This window comes from Dermacentor albipictus, chromosome 1 (assembly GCF_038994185.2).
Source record: "Dermacentor albipictus isolate Rhodes 1998 colony chromosome 1, USDA_Dalb.pri_finalv2, whole genome shotgun sequence".
Lineage (NCBI taxonomy): Eukaryota > Metazoa > Arthropoda > Arachnida > Ixodida > Ixodidae > Dermacentor > Dermacentor albipictus.
The window spans coordinates 373,000,174-373,018,506 of record NC_091821.1 but is presented as its reverse complement, the minus strand read 5'-3'; the positions used below and the strand labels follow the sequence as shown (position 1 = coordinate 373,018,506).

At 46.8% G+C, this 18,333-nt stretch overlaps 1 protein-coding gene across 3 annotated transcripts in view; it reads left to right on the top strand.

The window, feature by feature from the left end:
• The window catches only part of LOC135905462 (adenylate cyclase type 5-like), a 291,632-nt gene that overhangs the window by 116,732 nt on the left and 156,567 nt on the right, over nucleotides 1–18,333 (top strand). For 2 of the 3 annotated variants that reach the window (XM_070531894.1, XM_065436412.2), the window contains exon 2: nucleotides 3,638–3,698. In XM_070531894.1, coding sequence (XP_070387995.1) covers nucleotides 3,649–3,698 — 50 coding nt within the window. In that variant the 5' untranslated portion in view covers nucleotides 3,638–3,648. Of the gene's footprint in view, nucleotides 1–3,637; nucleotides 3,699–12,515; nucleotides 12,825–18,333 lie in introns of those variants that run through there. The other variant, XM_065436414.2, reaches the window with a different exon arrangement.

Below are 18,333 nucleotides of genomic sequence, written 5' to 3'. Positions count from 1 at the left end.
TGGTGAAAGGGTTATTTGCATGCGCCATAACCACTACAGTGAAAGTTCTCTAACTCGAGCGTCCGCTCGTAACCGAGTAAGTGTAGTTTACCTAAGGACTGCTCGTTGTGTTTCCGCTTCGCGCCATTAGTGGCCGGGATAATGCGATTCCAATCCATTTGTGATTTCTCTATCTGTGGTACACAGACCGGCGGTGGATACTACCAGCGTGCCTATCGAAATCAAGCAGTCGGTTGCTTCCATTCTCTGTACGTGTCACTTAACGATGCTTGGTGAACAATTGAATTATGTAGGTTAAACGGTGCACATGAACAGCTGCAAAGTCTCCATAATATATAGCAGTAGAATGGCTAACAATAATAGACACCTGGAAGTTTCCAGCGTGCGCCTGCACATTGGAGCATGGGCGATATTTCACTTCCCTTCTGCGGAAATGTCATAGTGCCACGAGCACGCAGAAGTCGAAACATTGGAGGCCAAGTTATCAGGCAAACGTTTGAGCCGCCATTCTTCTGCACTCTCAATGTTCCTTGACCGAGGTTTACCTGCCATGAAGTATACAGTCTCTCGATCGATAACATGCATCTTCCTTGTTCAGATTAAAGTGCCATAGCATGCAGAATACAGATATGCATCTTGCATGTTTCTGATGTATCGAATGTAACGCAGCAGCCTTGATGCGTTCTCACTCATTCGGCCTACGGAAGTTCATTACTGGTGATTAGGTTGTCAATTACAAAAAAATATGCCCTATAGTTTACGCAATCACGTGAGGTGCCTTTGCACCCTTGAGGCAGATAGGTTAGTTAGACGTGCGTCAGGAAGGCTGCCCCGCTCAGAGGAAGAGGCACTAAATTTAAAACGAATAGGCAAGTAGAACAGATAGTTCACGCTTACAGTGAGGAGACACGTGTTGTTTCAAACTTGAATTTTTTTCTTCGTTTCTTTTTCTTTTGTGACACGCAAAACAGCATAACTTAACTTTATTTTTAAGCAGGACAGAAGTGCTGCCACGTTACGGGCACAGTGGACGAAGAAAAGATCCGTCCTTTTGTTTTATGCTGCGCCCACAATGACCATTCCGGCCAGGATCTCCTGATTTTCCTGCGTGAACGACGCGTTACAAACACACTTAGCTGCCCTGAAAAAAACTCTAATTATTCAGAAGTCTTTTTATATCTGTCACGCATAACCATGTGGCAAGCAGCGGAAAATGGCGTGCGCAGTTCAAAATGCAGTTTTACTATTTATTTATTTATTTATTTATTTATTTATTTATTTATTTATTTATTGTTTGTTTGTTTGTTTGTTTGTTTGTTTGTTTGTTTGTTTGTTTGTTTGTTTTTGTCTGCAAGCTTGCTGCACTATGGAGATCGGACATATGCCGCTACGTGACGTCACTGCCATCACATCCTTGGGTACTCTAGCTTTCTTCGCGCGTGCACATGCGTACATGCCCGCATGCGGTATAAAGCTCTCCCTCCGGTAGACTGCAAGCAGCTCTGTAATCGTGCGACGACGGCAGCGTAATCAATCGGACCAACCACGACAAGTAGAATAAGTATCTTATTATTATTTTTTTTTTTTGAGCACCGTTGTGGTGAAGAACGCCAACACGTCCCAGTTCGTTAGCGACCGCCTCCCGGTGGTACACCGCGTGTGCCAACACGCAGCGGAGCTTCGGGGTCACCGAAGATGGGGACTCGAATCGTCGATGGCGCGCAGAGGCGAAACGAGGGGTCGTAGTGTTCGCTCCGCTGCTTTCTCGCTCTCAGATTATGGGAGCTGGCCTCTCGAGAAAGACTATCAACAGACACCGCGAGAAGGAAGCCGACGTCGTCGTCGTGTTGACGGCGCCGAGTGGCGAGATTAGCGCCGACTGGACTGCGCTACCGGCAGCAAGCACGTGAGACACAGGACGTGCAGTCACAGCTCCACATTCCAGGCCGTGTGCGCCAAGCTGTCTACCGAAGGCGGAGACGACGCCGCAACCGTATGGACGTCTGAAAAAAAAACAAATAATGTCCGGCGTCACAGGAATATCGCTGCTGCTGCTGCTGTTATTCCTGTGCCTGAGCGTTAAACAAAATGGAAGACAAGTAGAGACAAGGCTCGTGGCCTGCTCCCTCTCGCTGCCTTCCGCAGCCTTAGCAACTATCAACCGGCAGCCATTTTCACGTTGGTTTGCTGTTGCAGCGGGCATAGCGGTTATGTGTTCTTCCGCTGATGCCGTGTTTCCAGTGTGCCAGTGTTTCCGCTCATTCCGGAAAACTGTCGTCATCATGCCCTCATGGTAACAGTAAAATAGAAACCTATAGTACCAAGGAAATGAAGTCACTGCGTCCATAAAAAAAAGAACGATTCACCGAGTTCGCCGCAGAATCGCTGTCGTATTCACACGTCTTCGCGCTGTTTCAGGCGACACAAAGTCTGATTTATTCTTGTTAGATATACTTAACGGCGCCCCTATTTGACGGAATATTACATATTTGCATGCCTCAACCTTGCGTACCTGCTGTTGGAATTCTCCAGCTTTCAAAAGTCGTCGGCCTGTGTGGCTGAGCAAGTTACGAACCCTTAATCTTGCTCCAGTTACTGCGCTCATCGATTTATTGTTTCCGAAAGGCCGTGCCTAAACTCGACATGAGGCTCACGAAGCTGAACCACGGGGCCAGCCTGTCGTCTGGTGCTCGCAATCTGCATGCGGTGTGTTGCACAAGGTGGCTGTCCACTTCTAAATCGCTCTGTGGGATGTTCATACGTGTTTGCTGGAACCGAAGGCGAATGCCTTGTCTATCGCACGGCTACTACTTTACGTGCCACGAAAATGCGCCACACCTTGGGTGAAGTATATCGCCAAATCCGGACTGGCCCCTCAATGAAACGATCTAATTCCGAAATGGTATCGACTCAGTGGTGTTCTCGCCTTAATCATAACTGATAACCGAAATTCTAACACGAAATCGATGGCAACGATAGGAACGATAGGGTAGGAACGATGGCAACGGCAGGAAATCAATAGGAGGCAACGCTGCCTCCTATCATGACAATGAAAAATTATTTCTGAAAAGTGGTACTTTATACAAGCATGGGCAAATATTGCGGTCGGCTGAAGTCTTCCTTGACCCCGCAGTACCCGAACACAGTTCACGTCAATGAAAATCGTAACGAATTGTTGACATTTATTTCTGGCCGCAAAGAGTACATCTGCAAAAAAAAACACAAATAATTATTTTTTAGTTATAAGATGATTACGGTATTGATAAATTAATTAGTGATTGTTCTGGTATGCCATTCGGCGCTGAAATTTTACTCCAGCTTATCAATAAAGGAACTATGGGCTTTGCATAACATTTTCTTTGCTTAAATAAGCATTTTGAGACATCAAGGTCAGCGTGGAATATATGATACATTAAGCATTATAGGGTTAAGGTAATCGCTGGCGCATATTTGCAAAAAAAAAAATTAATGACCTGAAACTCTGTTTCCAGTGATGGGCACCAAAAGAAGACCTAATGAAAGCAAAAAAATTGGAATAATTTATTAGCACTAAAACAGAATTGTGAGATACCGAACATATCAGTCAACTCTTGACAAAGCCTCACTGATTTTGTGTCCTTTTGCTTAATTTTTCCAGGTTATGTCTAGATGACACCAAGCATGGGCAAGAACATGAAGAATGAAGCGATCGAGTTACGGTAAGTGAGGCATTTCATCATTCTTCCACGCGTGTAGCACACGTACAAAGCAAACAACGATATTTTCCTTGCTACTATGTTTGTGTGATCAATAAATGTTGTGCGAATCAGCTGCAAAAAAAAATATACAAGGAATTAGGTTATATAGAAGGAAACCACATTGGCTTTTTTTAATAATTTTTTTTCCATTCATCACGCGCTGCTCATGTCAGTCAGATACGCCCTACTGGATTGACACAGATAAATACAAATATATAAACTGCTACAAATAAGCGACGGAGAAAGTAGCGTTCTAAGTAATTTACATTTTCAAAAGCAGTTTGCTTTTCTGGTACAGTAGCAAGAAATAAAAAACAATAAGGCAGATAAACGCACCACTTCCACTGTGCGTCGTGACTTCAGAAATCCGTTTTCCTCGCCAGAGCTGGAATGCGCGCTATTCATCGAAGTTCTTTGGCTGCAACGTCTTTTCCCGCACACGGTAATAGCGAACATGAAAATAAAGCGAGACAAAACAAAACAAAAGCGGACGAAGGCGTCAGATTCTGTGTTTTATTGCCGTCTTTGTATGCCGTGGAAAAGACGCTGTGAGGCATAGCATGTTTCATTTTGCGCAGCTAATTCGACTGCGACGCTGCTATGCGGCTATACTGCGCTGTGTCCAAGCCGATGCACGTGTCTGGCAACAGAAATACGACGCTGCACTTGGCCTTCGCCACAGTTTCGTCACGGCTGTCCCCACGTCGCATTTCGCCTCCGGGAAACGCCTCCCGCAGCCGAGCGAGCGACCTCAAGGCCGGCGATCCCCTTCGTGACGAGCGGTGAAATTACACGCGCCTCCGATGGAGAAGGAGCACGCGATGACGCGATACGCTAAGGGACGATGACGTTCGCGCGGAAAACAAGCCTTGGCAGAAGCGTGTGTCGTTTTGCAAGTCAAGAAGATGCACGTTTTGCCATTAATGCGAGGCATTCCTTGCCCCATACCCTTAGCTGTATAGCCAAACTGCATAGGTATTTCTTAGGTATAGGAAGAAAGGAAAAAAAAAAGTGGAGAAGGAAAGGTAGGGAGGTTAACCAGTTTAGTTTAACCGGTTTGCTACCCTACACATGGGAGATGGATGGGGGCGATGAAAGATGGGGTAGAGGGAGAGAGAGAGAGTGCACATAGCACATCACACACACATCGTCAGTTACAGTCCGTCACTGTTGCATGGTACGTGACATCACTGTCCCAGCCGCTTGTCCAATCCCGTCTCTTTCAAAAACCGAAGTAGTCCCTTCGTCGCCTTCACCTGCGATGTCTTCTGTCGGCGGCATGTGAAAATCGTGTCGAGGGAGAATGGTCTAGTGTCAAGGTGCGCTAGAACGGATGCCAGGGACTGTCGCTGAACATTATATTCAGGACAGTCGCACAGAATGTGTTCCAGCGTCTCCTCGCAAAGACAGGCATTGCAGAGAGCCATTCCAATGCGGTATGAGTAAGATTTCGTGAAAGCCACCCCTAGCCATAAGCGAAAAAGCAGAGTCGCCTCTCTTCGGCGGAGTCCAGTTGGCATATAGAGATGCATCAAAGAGGGCAGATGGTATTGATGGTTGCTCTGGTTGGTCTGGCTGTTTGGTGTGCACCATAGAGAGAGCGTGATCTCCTGTGCAAGCACTCGAAGTCTGCTAGCTGCGTCGGATCGTGAAAGCGGTATGACCTCTTCTTGTGCGTCTTCAAGAGCTGCCCGAGCGGCATTATCGGCGTCTTCGTTTCCAGTGACGCCGCAGTGACTTGGCAGCCACTGAAACGTCACGTGGTGTTCTTTCTCCTGTGATCTATGGAGTAGGCATCTAATATCGAATACGAGCCGTTCGAATGACCCGCGACGCAGAGCTGATAGTACAGATTGTAGAGCTGCCTTTGAGTCGCTGAAGATTGACCATTGTCGAGGTGGCTCCCGATTGACAAAATGAAGTGCAGCGCGAAGAGCAGCTAGTTCAGCAGCTGTCGATGTTGTTGGGTGGTCAGTCCTAAACCTGATGGTAATAGCTTTTGCTGGGACAACCACAGCACCGGACGAACACTGGATGTTTGTGGAACCATCACTATAAATGTGTTCACTGTCCGCGTACCTCTCGTGCAGAAGAAGCAGAGACAGTCGTTTCAACACAGGCGACAACTGGAAGGATTGCTGGAAGGCGACATATACACGCCTATGAGAGTAAACAAGAGTTTGTTCTTTTTAACTGTGATGCATATATATATTGATTGTCGTCATGGGGCGCAATTGGTTGCAAAACATAGGTGAGTTCACGACGAACAAAAACGACGATTTGGCTGCATGCACCATTTGTTGATGACATGATAAATTCGTATCCTGACAGTCTTATTGGTTTCGACAAGTTGGGCTCGCAAATGACGATGAGTGGAAACCCATTAGGTATAGGTTTGTATTTAGCTGTATAGGTCGGTCGGTAGAGGAGCGAGTAAAGGCGCCTCGTTCCGTGTCTCTTCAATAGATGATGATTACTAGTCCTACGGGATCTGACCAACCACATTAGACCAACCAGGCTGAAGCGAAATCAGGCAAATAAACGAGCCAACACACAAACCAGACAGTGCACTCGGACCGACACGTCAGAGCATGCACTCGAATAATTTTGTATATTTCCTGTACTAATCGCGCCGAAAGGTAAAAAATTCGGTCGTTCTGGGTAAAGCAAACAAAGCTTTCTTTCTGAAATACGCTGTCTGATAACATTAGGGGAGGCTTAAGTTTGCATTTATATTCATATTATCGATAGACATGCACGAAACGAAAGCGGACAACTTGTCGCCGATGCAAGCCAAATCGGCAGGCTCCACATGACGCACCATTGCATTAGGAATTTGAGGTCTCCCCCCCCCCCCCCCCCTAGTGTCTCCTTCTGCAATCCTTAACACGCCTCTATAAATATTTTCAGGAGTTTTTTTTTTTCTTTGAATTCGCTTCGCAACGTTCTCTACTGGCTTATGCATTTTGATTACAAATGTGCTTTTAATGTAACGTGTAGTGAACTGCGTGTCCGTGTAACGTGCAAGCGCGACGCTTCAGCATGAATCTGTAGTCTCAGGCTCTTTAAATGAATGAATCTCACTTTATTAATATCGAGAATGTTGTGAAACAGCTTCTACTCAACGATACGTGCAAATTTATGTTGTCGGCGTGCGATTTCTTTTTGTTTACCTCTTCTTGTTTCACGTGGACCACGGTGCGCCACTCATTTGCCTACTGTTTCCTTTATAGAACACCTTAGCTGGCCATAATTAGGTAGTTTTAGTTTAGCGTACGCTGTAGTGTAGCGTACGCTAAGCAGCGCACGTTTTCTACAATTTCAGTTGGCCGGCGATATCGTCGGACCTCAGAGGCCATATGCCGTCGTTGCGGCTATTTCCCCACTGTAGCGCGTGCGCAGTGACAACCCGCTATCACTTAGCGTACGAAATGGTATAGCGTACGATATACTAAAACTGTCTAATAAGGCTGCCTTCGCACTTAACACTACGTCTCTTACGCATCGCATGGTTCTGATGAACCTTGCTTGCTACATACGGTGACTTGGCCTTTCAGGCACCTGTTGGGGCTTTGGCCATGCCCCCGAAAACAACGTAGGTAAATTGTTCTTTTTTGTCTCAACAACCAGAACAGCAAGAACGACAGCAACAACGGCGCAGTTCTGTGAGCTAGGCTGGACATATGCGTGTCGTTTTGCAGAGAAAACGCGCGCCCGTTCCGCAGACATCTCGGCCCATACTCTCTAGGCTTCTCTTACTTTAGTGCCGGCGGTGATTGGTCATTGCGGCAAAGATTGCCTCGTTATTACGCCGATCGTAATCATGAGTGAGTGGGCTCCCGAACGCCGGCCAATGAGGGAACCGCTGCCACGTTTCTCCCACTGGCTCTTTGCATCTGACGATGACCCACGTTTTCCTCAGACCTTGGCACACCTATTCAAGTGACATTCTCCAGCACCTCTCGCCGATCGAGTGATAGCGAAAGGAGCGAGAAGAAACGCGAGAGTGTCAGCCACGAGAGCGTCTGGTCTCCTACCTTATGTACACTAGCGGTAAGGGAATGGGAGAAGAGAAAGAAGAAAAGAAGGATATAGGGAACACTGCGAGCACACAGTAGGACGCACAGCAGTACTATGAACGGTCACTCACCCATTTGCACTTCAAGAACTCGAAGTGCGCGAATAGCTTTTTGCGTCACTGACGGATGTGACACGGTCCGAGTAATCTTTGACTCAGAAAATTCCGTAGATTCCCTCTCTCACTAGACTATAGTTGGCGACAACCCGAGAGTTCTGTGAGAAACAACAACGCTGTATAGCTCAAAAATAAATTGCGTGGACGCGCGAGCCAATTACGTTCACTTATTTCCGCGACGTCATGGCAAAGGCGAACCTTCCTTTTTTCCAATCTCGGCATCTCTGAGATTAGAAGATAACGCTTGGAGCGCGGAGGCATTACTTGGCAGATGCCGTGCGGATTTATGGGCGGAGGGAGCTTGCACCGAATTCTTTGGTGGTCACCGAGCATAGGATGTGCGCGTCGATGTCATGTGACATACTCTTGCCTCTGTCGCTACGCTCTCTCCTTCACAGCTGCACGTCGATTCCGTGCCTTATACGCCATAGTATTCGCTTCAGTATTTCATACTTAACGACGCCATCCTGATCTCCCGGTCGTAATAGGGCACTATTCTGGCTTGCTACATTTGCTTGAATTGTCTTGCGGTTCATTGCACATTTCCTGTCACGTGATAACTCTAATGATTGCTAGAAATAACAAAACCCTGAAAAGTGATGGGGCGATTGCTGCTTAATAATAATAATAATAATAATAATAATAATAATAATAATAATAATAATAATAATAATAATAATAATAATAATAATACGATCTGTCTGGTGCTTCCTTTTTTCGCTCTCTCTAAAACCAAGGTTCTATTATGGGCAAGCCTCAGAAAAAGTGAGTACTGCTTTAAAAAGAAACACAATTTAAAAGTTAGACGAATGGAAAGATTACTTTGGCTTCTTTTGATTTTCTGGAACACTAGTGCAGTATTACATTTTCCGCAACGCTGCCCGTGTATACCTTCCTGATGTGGGTACAAGTAAGCAATTAAATATGTTAAGCTCAATGGGACTTTGCGTCGCCGAGGTAATTATACCCTGCAATTTCTTTTTTTATGGATTTCTTGTAAGACAATGCTTGCTTCTAGACATTTAATTATTCGGGTTGCTAGCGTTCTTGCTTTCGGCACTCCCAGGCACGAAATTAGGAGTTGGCTGCGAAACTCATCTGGCCTCTGCTTCTCCTTTTCTTCTGTTTTTTTTTTCTTCCCCTGAAGACGCGGCTATAAACCTCCAGAAAGACAAAGATCGACACAAGTCAGGGAGAGTTGAACGCCAAGCTCGCAGAAATCGTAAACACAAATCCTAGCCGAATAACTAAATCATAGCGGTATAGTGTCGGCACCCTTACAGCACAACTCGCAGAGGCTAAGAATGCTAATGCGAATGCGTGTATGGCTCACTGCACTTCTGACACATCGAGTTTTCTTGGCAAGCTGGACAAGCTTAATCGAGGAACTCGTTAAGCAACTCGTCGCCTTTCTTACCCCTACCCGTTCCCATTCACTTTTCTTTTCTTTTTCTTCGTTTGCATAGCGAAGTGAACGCCAGCGTAGGAACTTTCACGTTGCGAATAAATTGCGTATCATATTCTTTTTCTCTTTGTTGAATTCGCCCTCTTACTAACGTCATCATCAGCGTGGGAGATGCAGCAATTAACCTTGAAGAAAGAGCAAAGCCTGCGCTCAAGCAAAAACAAGGTGTTGTCTACGTTCCTGCAACGAAACCATTGGAGCCAAGACCATGACTTAATTAAGCAAACAGGCTCGTCACTAACTAACCGCGCATGGCTCCAGTGGGCTTAGTAGATTTAGCTGTTTCATAGAACACAAGCGACATGCGGATTAGAAAAAACAAAACAAAAAAAACATCCATCTAAGCAGCGCGTCGCGCGTCGATTTGTCGTCCATCCTTTAGAACTACGGCTCTGTAACAAAAAAAGAAAGAAAGAAAGACATCTATGATTTACCAGTCCACCTTGATAATGTAGAAGCTAGACGAACCATAAGCGCGGGATACGTTAAACAAGTGTCGATGAACCTATGTTATTTATGCAAAGCGTGTTGTTCTTGGTTGATAAATTCATCCGCTCATATTTATTCGAAAAACAATGCAATTACTGCAAATATCGTGTTCCTTTAAGATGCCCACCACTTTGTTCGCACGGGAAATTGCATTACTTGAACAGGGGTCAACATTCCTGGAACGTTGCATAGCAATAAGACGTTGCATCAACGAAAGGGCTGGTCACATAGGCGTGACTATAAGCTGCCGTTTATCTAAAAAACTGAGTATCATGAATCCAAAACATAATCTTTTGTTGTTGTCTCTTTAGACAATCTTTTTTAGCGAATTCTTCAGTTAGGCATAGCACTGGGCATTGTGATCCTTAATTGTGATATCGCGCCTGCACGTTCTATCCATACTATATTTCAATTTCCGCGAATAAATGCCAGTTCGTAGCGCCCGAGTTGTCTATCTTTTCACCAAAGTTTTGTCTTCTGCGCTGCTTCTAGAATGTGTAATAAAATGGCAAATTGTTATCCTCAAGGTCAATGTGCTTCACTGGTTTTTATCGCACTTCATTGCTATATATATCACATCCTTATCATGCCGTAGGGGCTTTAGTTGGTCAAACTCTTTGTCTCTTTCAAACAGAATTACCTTGTACGATGTGAGGTTATGTGCCTGCCGTTGACAGCACGATAACGTCATCCTCCCATTCCTGGCTCACTACACTCTACAAAATTTCCTCCCATCACTTTTCAGTGCATAAGGAGCGGAGATTCACTCGCTCGTTGAGATTCACTCGCTCGTTGCCTGTAAACTGACTTTCCTTGCCCTGATGTTGATATACATTGCCTTTTAAATCGGTTACTGAAAAGCATGAACACATTCAGTACGTAATTGTAGGTGGCTTCGCGGCCGATGCTTACTGTGGTGTCTATGCGTCTCCCTTCTGTCCTTGTTTTCCAACTTCGCCTTCCGCGGAGTAACATAAATACTGCCTTATCTCCTATCTCGCTAAATCAGTGTCGTTCTGCTGTTCGACGGCGCGATCGTCTCGAAAACACGCATGCACGACACTCGAACGAGATATCGAGCCCTCGAGGCAAGATATCTCCGGAATCGAGTGCGCGTGTAGCTGGGCCATATAGTGACGGGCCATCTCGGCAACAAACACTTCGCCGCTTTACGTCGTCGCAATACGGTGAATATCGCCGGAGCACAAAGTGTGTGCGTATTCGTGTGTGTGTATTCTTTAGCGCGTTTCGGCCTTGATGTCAAGACGTCCAGAGACGGAAGAACTCCAGTATGGCACCGGAAATCGCTGACGCTAGCTCCCCGGGGAGGGAAGCTGTTTCTCTGCCTCTCACGCATCTCTTTCCATCCGTCAAGTTAAATGCTTCGGAGAGTGCGCTCTTTGTTGTGTTGTCCCTCCGGCGGGGGAGGAACCAAAACTTTTGTCGAGCGACGAAGACACAGGGAAGAGGACTGTTTTCGAGTATTTATTGCGGTTCCACCGAATTTAATCGCTATGAAAGTCCGCAGCCAGTAAATGGGTACAGCCCTTTCGTCATCTTTTCTTTGAAATATCCTTTGGCTCTCAGTTATTGCAGTGTCTTCACGAAGGAGCGGTGCAGCGGCCGAAGTAGCAGTTGGCAGTGGTGCTAGTAGTATAGTCGCAGCAGCAGCCACACTACTATTATTACTACTACTACCACTACTTCTACTGCTATTACGACTAACTGCTGCTGGTGTTACTATTGTTACTGCTACTAATAGCAGTAACGGTACGAATAGTAATGACAGCAGCACTAGCAATAATAATAGCTGTATTTCTATTCTACTACTATTCGTCGTAGTAGTAGCAGTGGTAGAAGGACAAGGAGGAGTGCTGGCTGTAGGGGCTCTATAATGCTTCTGTTCCGAACCCAAAAAGTTTCTCGACGGGTCCCAACAAAACGGGCGCCGGCCCGCCTCCTCCAAAAAAAAGCCTCCCTCTCCCCATCACCCCGTCGCCTTTCGATCGGCGGGCAACTGTCATCTTCCGCGACCGGGTATAACCGCACTGCTTCTGTACCGCTACACACAGTAGCGTCGCCGGCTGGCTGCGGGCGCGTAGCGGCGCGGCGTCTTCGGCAGCCGTGCGCTCTCTGCCGGGCGTCCCTCGGACGAAGGGGGGCATCCTCCTCTTCCTCCTCACGGCGGTGCCGTATCCGCGCGGCGCCTTCGCCCCGCCTTTCAGTCGGTGCGCGCGCTCCGAGGGGCGCAGCTCGAGTTTCGCGGTCCACCAGCGACGGCAGCTGCGAGCGCTCAGCACCAAGTGGCGACACTTCCCGCTTCCCTTCCGCAGCGGCTCGGTCAAGGGTGCATGCTAGGATGACGCTTCTGGTGTAGGAGTTAAAAGAAAAAAATATATACATAGGAGAAGGGGCTCGAAAGGAGAGGAAAGCTTGTTCCTTCTTTTCTCCTTTGCTTGCTCTCCGCTAATCGTCGTCCCGTGAGAACAGTATACCGTCGTATCGCCTCTCCTCTGGGCACGTGCGTATGTGTGTGCAGTGCTGCCTCAGGGGCCCCCGCGTGAAAGTTTCATTCTCTTCCGGTTCGCAAGAGACCGGCGATCTTTAGAAGAGAAGAACAACGGTCGCCTTGCCAACGTCGCCAGTGTTGGTGGTGCCCGGCCTGCTGACTCTTCTTCCGTCTTCGAGAGCAGTCACCGTCGCGTGACCCTCGTCGACGCCGAAATAGTGTGGGCGGGATAGGAGTGTGCTCAATAGAGGCTACCGGACTGTTGTCCTGTCGTCCCGGGCTCCGGACCATTTTTGCCCTGCCTGCTCGCTCGCGCCGACGTCAGCAGGCCATTGTTTTCCTGCTCGCTTGCTCGGCGAGCGGAGGTGTGCCGCTTCGTGTCCTGCGATGTTGTTCCCGGAGGACAAGTGGCTATAACGGTTGACAAAGGTGGGTGCTCCCTCCGGTGTCCCTTTCAGACTCGGACATCATCATAGCCGTAATTTATCTCTGCCGTGCGCAAGTCTGTCTGCGGTCAATCAAGCCGACTGAATGCGTGATGTTTCCAATGCGTTTGCTACGAGTTTTCAGATGACACACACCTGGAAGGATGACCTTCGTCCTCATTCCCGTACCCCCCCGACCCCCCCCCCCCCCCAAAAGAAAAAAGAAATTTGTCAGAAATATTCTTCAATCAATTTCGCAATTCGAGCGGGAAGTTACTCCATTCTTGACGCTGTTAGGAAACAGGCTATTTAAACTAAATCGGCCATGAAGTCGTTCGTAGATACTTATTCACTATGAAGGTACTTTTGCTTCTTTTGCCATATACCCTGGACCTCCTTCTATGGTATATAACCAAGGAGCTTCTCAGTTTACGGTTCTCTGGGGAAATAGGCTACCGAAGGACCAGCTGTCCCAACTATCAAGAATAAACCCAAGGGAGTAATGAACATGTAGGAAAATAAAATCTGAAGCAAACAAATGTGTAAAGAAACAAATGAGTGTCAAAAGGCAGGATTATCAGGCACGATTTCTCGAGGCAACACAACGACAGGAAGTTGCAAAGGTGTAACCTTTCGTTGATTCATTCTGTTATAAGACGTAGTTTAGGGGCAGCTTATTTTCTTTAAGGATAACGCTTGGAACTGGGGGGCGCTTCCTTTATGGAGATGCTCTCTTTCTTCCTTTTTTTTCCTCTTTCTTCCTTTTTCTTTTGCCGGACGCGTAGCAGCAATATAATATGCGCGCAAAACTCAAATGTCCTGAGACATCTTTAGCCGCTATATATCACGTTCCCGGTACCACTGCCAAATAGCACACGTCAATAAACTCGCCTACGCCAATAAACTGACAAATGTGCTCGCCTTTTGAATGGGGCATGATTTGAAATGGCGCAATACCTCGTAGTAGATTTCTGTTTCTCCCATCAGCAGGGTAGCAAACCGGGTATTGCAACCTGATTAACCTCCCTGTCTTTTCCTTTGTTATCATCGCTCTTTCTCTCTCTCTCTGCTGCATTTAACTCCGGCCATGCTGGGCTGATGCATTCCCTTTCCGAGAAATGCAATAATGAACTACGCTTATTGAAGTGCCATTTTGAGGAAACTGTAGGGCACAAGTTGTTTCGCGGGAGAATGGCAGTACACTTCGTATTCTATTGTAAACGTCTCCTGTGCTGTGGAAGCAATGACGTATTAAATTCGACGCTCAGAGCATGGGTGCTCATGATGTCGAAAGCTGCTTACCCAGCGGCTACGACGCTCTGCTGTTGTGCGCGTGGTCGCGGGTCCGTCTCCCCGCCTCGGCGCCCGCACCCCGCGGTGAAAGCGAAATGTCAAAGTTCCCTTGCTCTGATATTCCGGTGGACGTTCGCGTATAGATGAAGCACCTCGAAAGTATTCCGGAGCTCTTCACCACGACTCTCGTGCCAGCAAAAGCAGTACGTAAACCCCCATCAGTCAACTAGATGTCTGTCCGGATGAAATATCAGCAATCGAACTTTTCCTTCTTCCTCAAACAGATACAGCGGCGGTGCCACTTCGCGTGCGGGCTTCCGAAAAGTCCTGCCACACTATTCACCAAAACTGCAGGCAGCGCATTGCGCAGAACATATACAGGGTGGTTCACGTCATCATCATCATCATCATGACGTGAAACACCCTGTATATGTTTCACGTAACTTGAGCCAAACAATAAAGATATGCAAATGCCACGTAGGTGGACAGAACCAAGACAATGCTGTTTGCCGTCGCTTGGAGATAGATATCTGTTTCATACCGCCTAATTAGATAATTGGTTTAATTAATTAATCAACTTCTCAAATATTATGATTAGATGAAAAGTGCCAATGAGACAATCCTAAAGCAACCTGAAAAACTCCCGATAAAGCTCCTGTTGCTCAATACGTGCTACATAAACATACTTTTCCGAGCGTGAAAGGAGCCCGCAAATACACGCAAAGTGTCTCGAGCGGCCAGTCGGGCGGCAATTTTTCGTGTATTCGCGGGCTTCTTTCACTCTCGGAAAAACACTTTAATGTAGCACGTATTGAACAACAGAAGCTTTATCGGGAGCTTTTCAGGTTGCTCTAAGATTTTCTCATTGACACTTTTAATCTAATTATAATATTTGAGAAGTTGAATAAATAAGGAAGACTAATTGTATGCTTAGGTGGAATGAAAAAAAATAATCTGAGTATGTCCAAGCGACAGCAAACAACACTGCCTTGGTTCTGTCCAGCTACGTGGCATTTGTATGTATATCTTTAATGTTTGGCTCAAGTTAGCTGTGGCACCCTATATAAACGGAGTGCTTTTCAGGGCATGTAAGGAAAACGCACACCAAGGAGGGTGGAAAGTTCCAACGACGAGCTAAGAAAACTGGAGAATCAGTTTTCTCGGATCAGGGCCAGGTGTTGAATTAAGAATGGAACGAATGGGTCAATGAGGGCTGGAAGCTAGGGGCAATGTGGGCGCAATGCTCACTTTCGACAGTAATGTAAAGTGATGTCTTTAAGTCTCCAAGAGCTCCGGGAACCTGAAAAAAAAAACAATAGTATAACAACGTAGTTCGCATAGCATTCGAGGCGTTTTACTCTAGGGAACGTGCAAACCTTTCAAAACGAAGCTTTATTTTCCTCTCACGATGCTCGGAATTCGTGCTGTGTTATCCTGTGCATGGGTACTTTTTAATGTCGTGCATCTCATTGTTCGGTGACGTGACAGAAATTAGTCCACCACAGCTTGGGTGGAGATGACCTTGAAAAGTTGCGATACTGCAGCAAAGTGCCGAGATGAGCGCTCGAGAAATTCCTTAGATATTGACCGCAAACGCAACAGTAGCAGGTCGCACCAAGGGCTAGGCAGAGACATCGCTTTTACGTTGACAGCGTGTGCGGACAGTTTGACAAAAGAATACGTGCCACTTTTCTGATAGACGCTAGGCGTGCTGTCAGGCCTAATAGGCGCTAGGCGTGCTCTCAAGTTCTAATTACTTTATATTTTCTTCTCTCTCTCTCTCTCTCTGTTACTCCAGTCACTGTAGTATGCCTAATATTGCGTCTTTATTGCCCCTAGTTCCGCCCGTACATTAAGAGTGCTCGTGATACCAGAAGAGACTGGCAATTCAGCTGACACGCAAAGTGCACTGTAAGGCACTTACGTCCGTTAAAGCCCCTATAACGTCCGTGACATAGCAGCGCCGTTACCTTCAATTACATGGAAATACGTGTTCCTTTCTTTATTATATTCTTCTGTCTGTGTGTGTGTGTGTGTGCGTGTGTGTGTGTGTGTGTGTGTGTGTGTGTGTGTGTGTGTGTGTGTGTGTGTGTGTTTGTGTGTGTGTGCGCTCAAACGTGTGGAATGTACGCCTCACGGCTCCGTCTTTTGCGTGAAAATTTCGTGGGCATTTTACGGCAGCACTGAATGATAAAACTACTAGACTGCTTCGCTTTATCGCCAGGGAGAACTGCGGCGCAAGCCGTTTTCCCGGATCTCATCCGGTGAGCAGCCGCCTGCTCACGTATGCTTTCTAAAGATTTCGTCTGCTGTCTCAGCACACGTGACAGCGGTATTTAGTGAAAAAAAAAAGTAGATGCACGTCCCGCGCAGAGTGAGCGTCGATGTTTTAAGGGCACATTTGAGCGGGCAGCTAGCTATGTAGTCTCGTTCTGGTTCCTGCACTGTTTCACCAGATGGCTCAACGTGTAAAGGAGGTGCAATTGTGCACGTGGCGCGTCGTCGACGACGACGACAAAGGTGAAGACGGTTGAGGCAGTCTTGTGGGTCCAGACACAAGGGAGAAAACGAGAGACAAACATGGCGAATCAGTCGAGTACAGAAAGTGCACATACTCTCGCAGATTTTGTTCCATGCCCCGTAAATTTCACGACGCTGCGTATTTCATGTGGTGGCCAAATTTGGATCGAGTACGCACACGCACCCTCGCAAATGCTCCGTCACGCACCTTTTCTAGCGCGGCCATATTGTGGCCACGTGTGATGTCGGTCATGGTCGGTTGGTCGGAGCGTCGTAAGGAAACCCTCTGGTTGATCTTATATCTGTGTTGGGAAGGCAACAGTGTCCGTATAGCGTTAACTGGATCTACACTAAAGAACCTCACAGGGTCAAAATTAACCTGGAGCCAATCATAGCCTATAATGTGCAGCTTCGGCTTAGCTTCGATTTATCTGCGAAGCTAGCGGTAAATTACTTATTCGCGCCTATAATTCTTGTTTATTAGCTCTATACATATATATTATATTGTTTTCATCGCCGTGGTACGCCGCAGTATACACTAAAGGCCGAATAGCAAGAATGCTCGCCGCCCGCTGTCACTGGTGCGGCAGAACCGTTGTAACCGAAACAGCCCGTATTCGTTCTTCTGTGTAGTAAATAAGCGGTCTCTGGCTTAACGCATTTACGTTAAAAAAAAGGAAAACAAAAAAAGAAGAACGGTAGAAGCTACTCTTTACCGGCCAATACCAGAGATGGTATCGCTCTCGCAAATGACCGTCCCCTCGAAACGCCAGTAGCTGTACTTCAGCCTTTGTGATAACGACGAGCCACTCTGAGCTATCGACGGGGGGTGACACATATCCGTAATCACCTGCTTTGGCTGACTGCGGGCGCACGCGTGACCGTAGCAGCTGTTTCGACGACGAAGCTCTCTATACTGCCCTTCTTTCTTTCCTTCCTTCCTTGCTTTCTATATATAGTGATAATTTGCGCTGCAGACTCAGAATATTTATAGCATGCTTTAGCGAAGCTGTTCTCGGTTTCCGGTGCTGGCTGTGACGTAAGTTCAGACGCACTGCGTCGGCCGAGAGAAGGGGGAAAATGTTGATATCACATTTGCGGCTCGACGCGACAGTGCGAAACTTTCGGCACAGCATGGGTGCGCGCACGCCCTTGAGTCAGCGAACGCGTACAACACTCGCTGACGAGAGCAGCTGGCGTCGTGCGCACAATGTGAGAGGTTGAAGAATGGGAGGAACGATGAAAATGGTCGGCATTCCCGGAAACTGTCGTACGTCGCAGAAATTAGCAAGCAAGCGTCTGTGACCCGCCGATTGCCTCCCCCGGCAGCATAAGCGAAGTTGTGTGCGCTTATCCAGGAATCTGTTTTGTCAAGTACTTATCAACGAATGAGGGTGGCAAATACTTGTTTTTAATGGCGAGTTTGACTTCAGAAGGAGCCGGCTGTCATAGAGCTGGCTATCGTAAAGCTTAGATAGATAGATAGATAGATAGATAGATAGATAGATAGATAGATAGATAGATAGATAGATAGATAGATAGATAGATAGATAGATAGATAGATAGATAGATAGATAGATAGATAGATAGATAGATAGATAGATAGATAGATAGATAGATAGATAGATAGATAGATAGATAGATAGATAGATAGATAGATAGATAGATAGATAGATAGATAGATAGATAGATAGATAGAT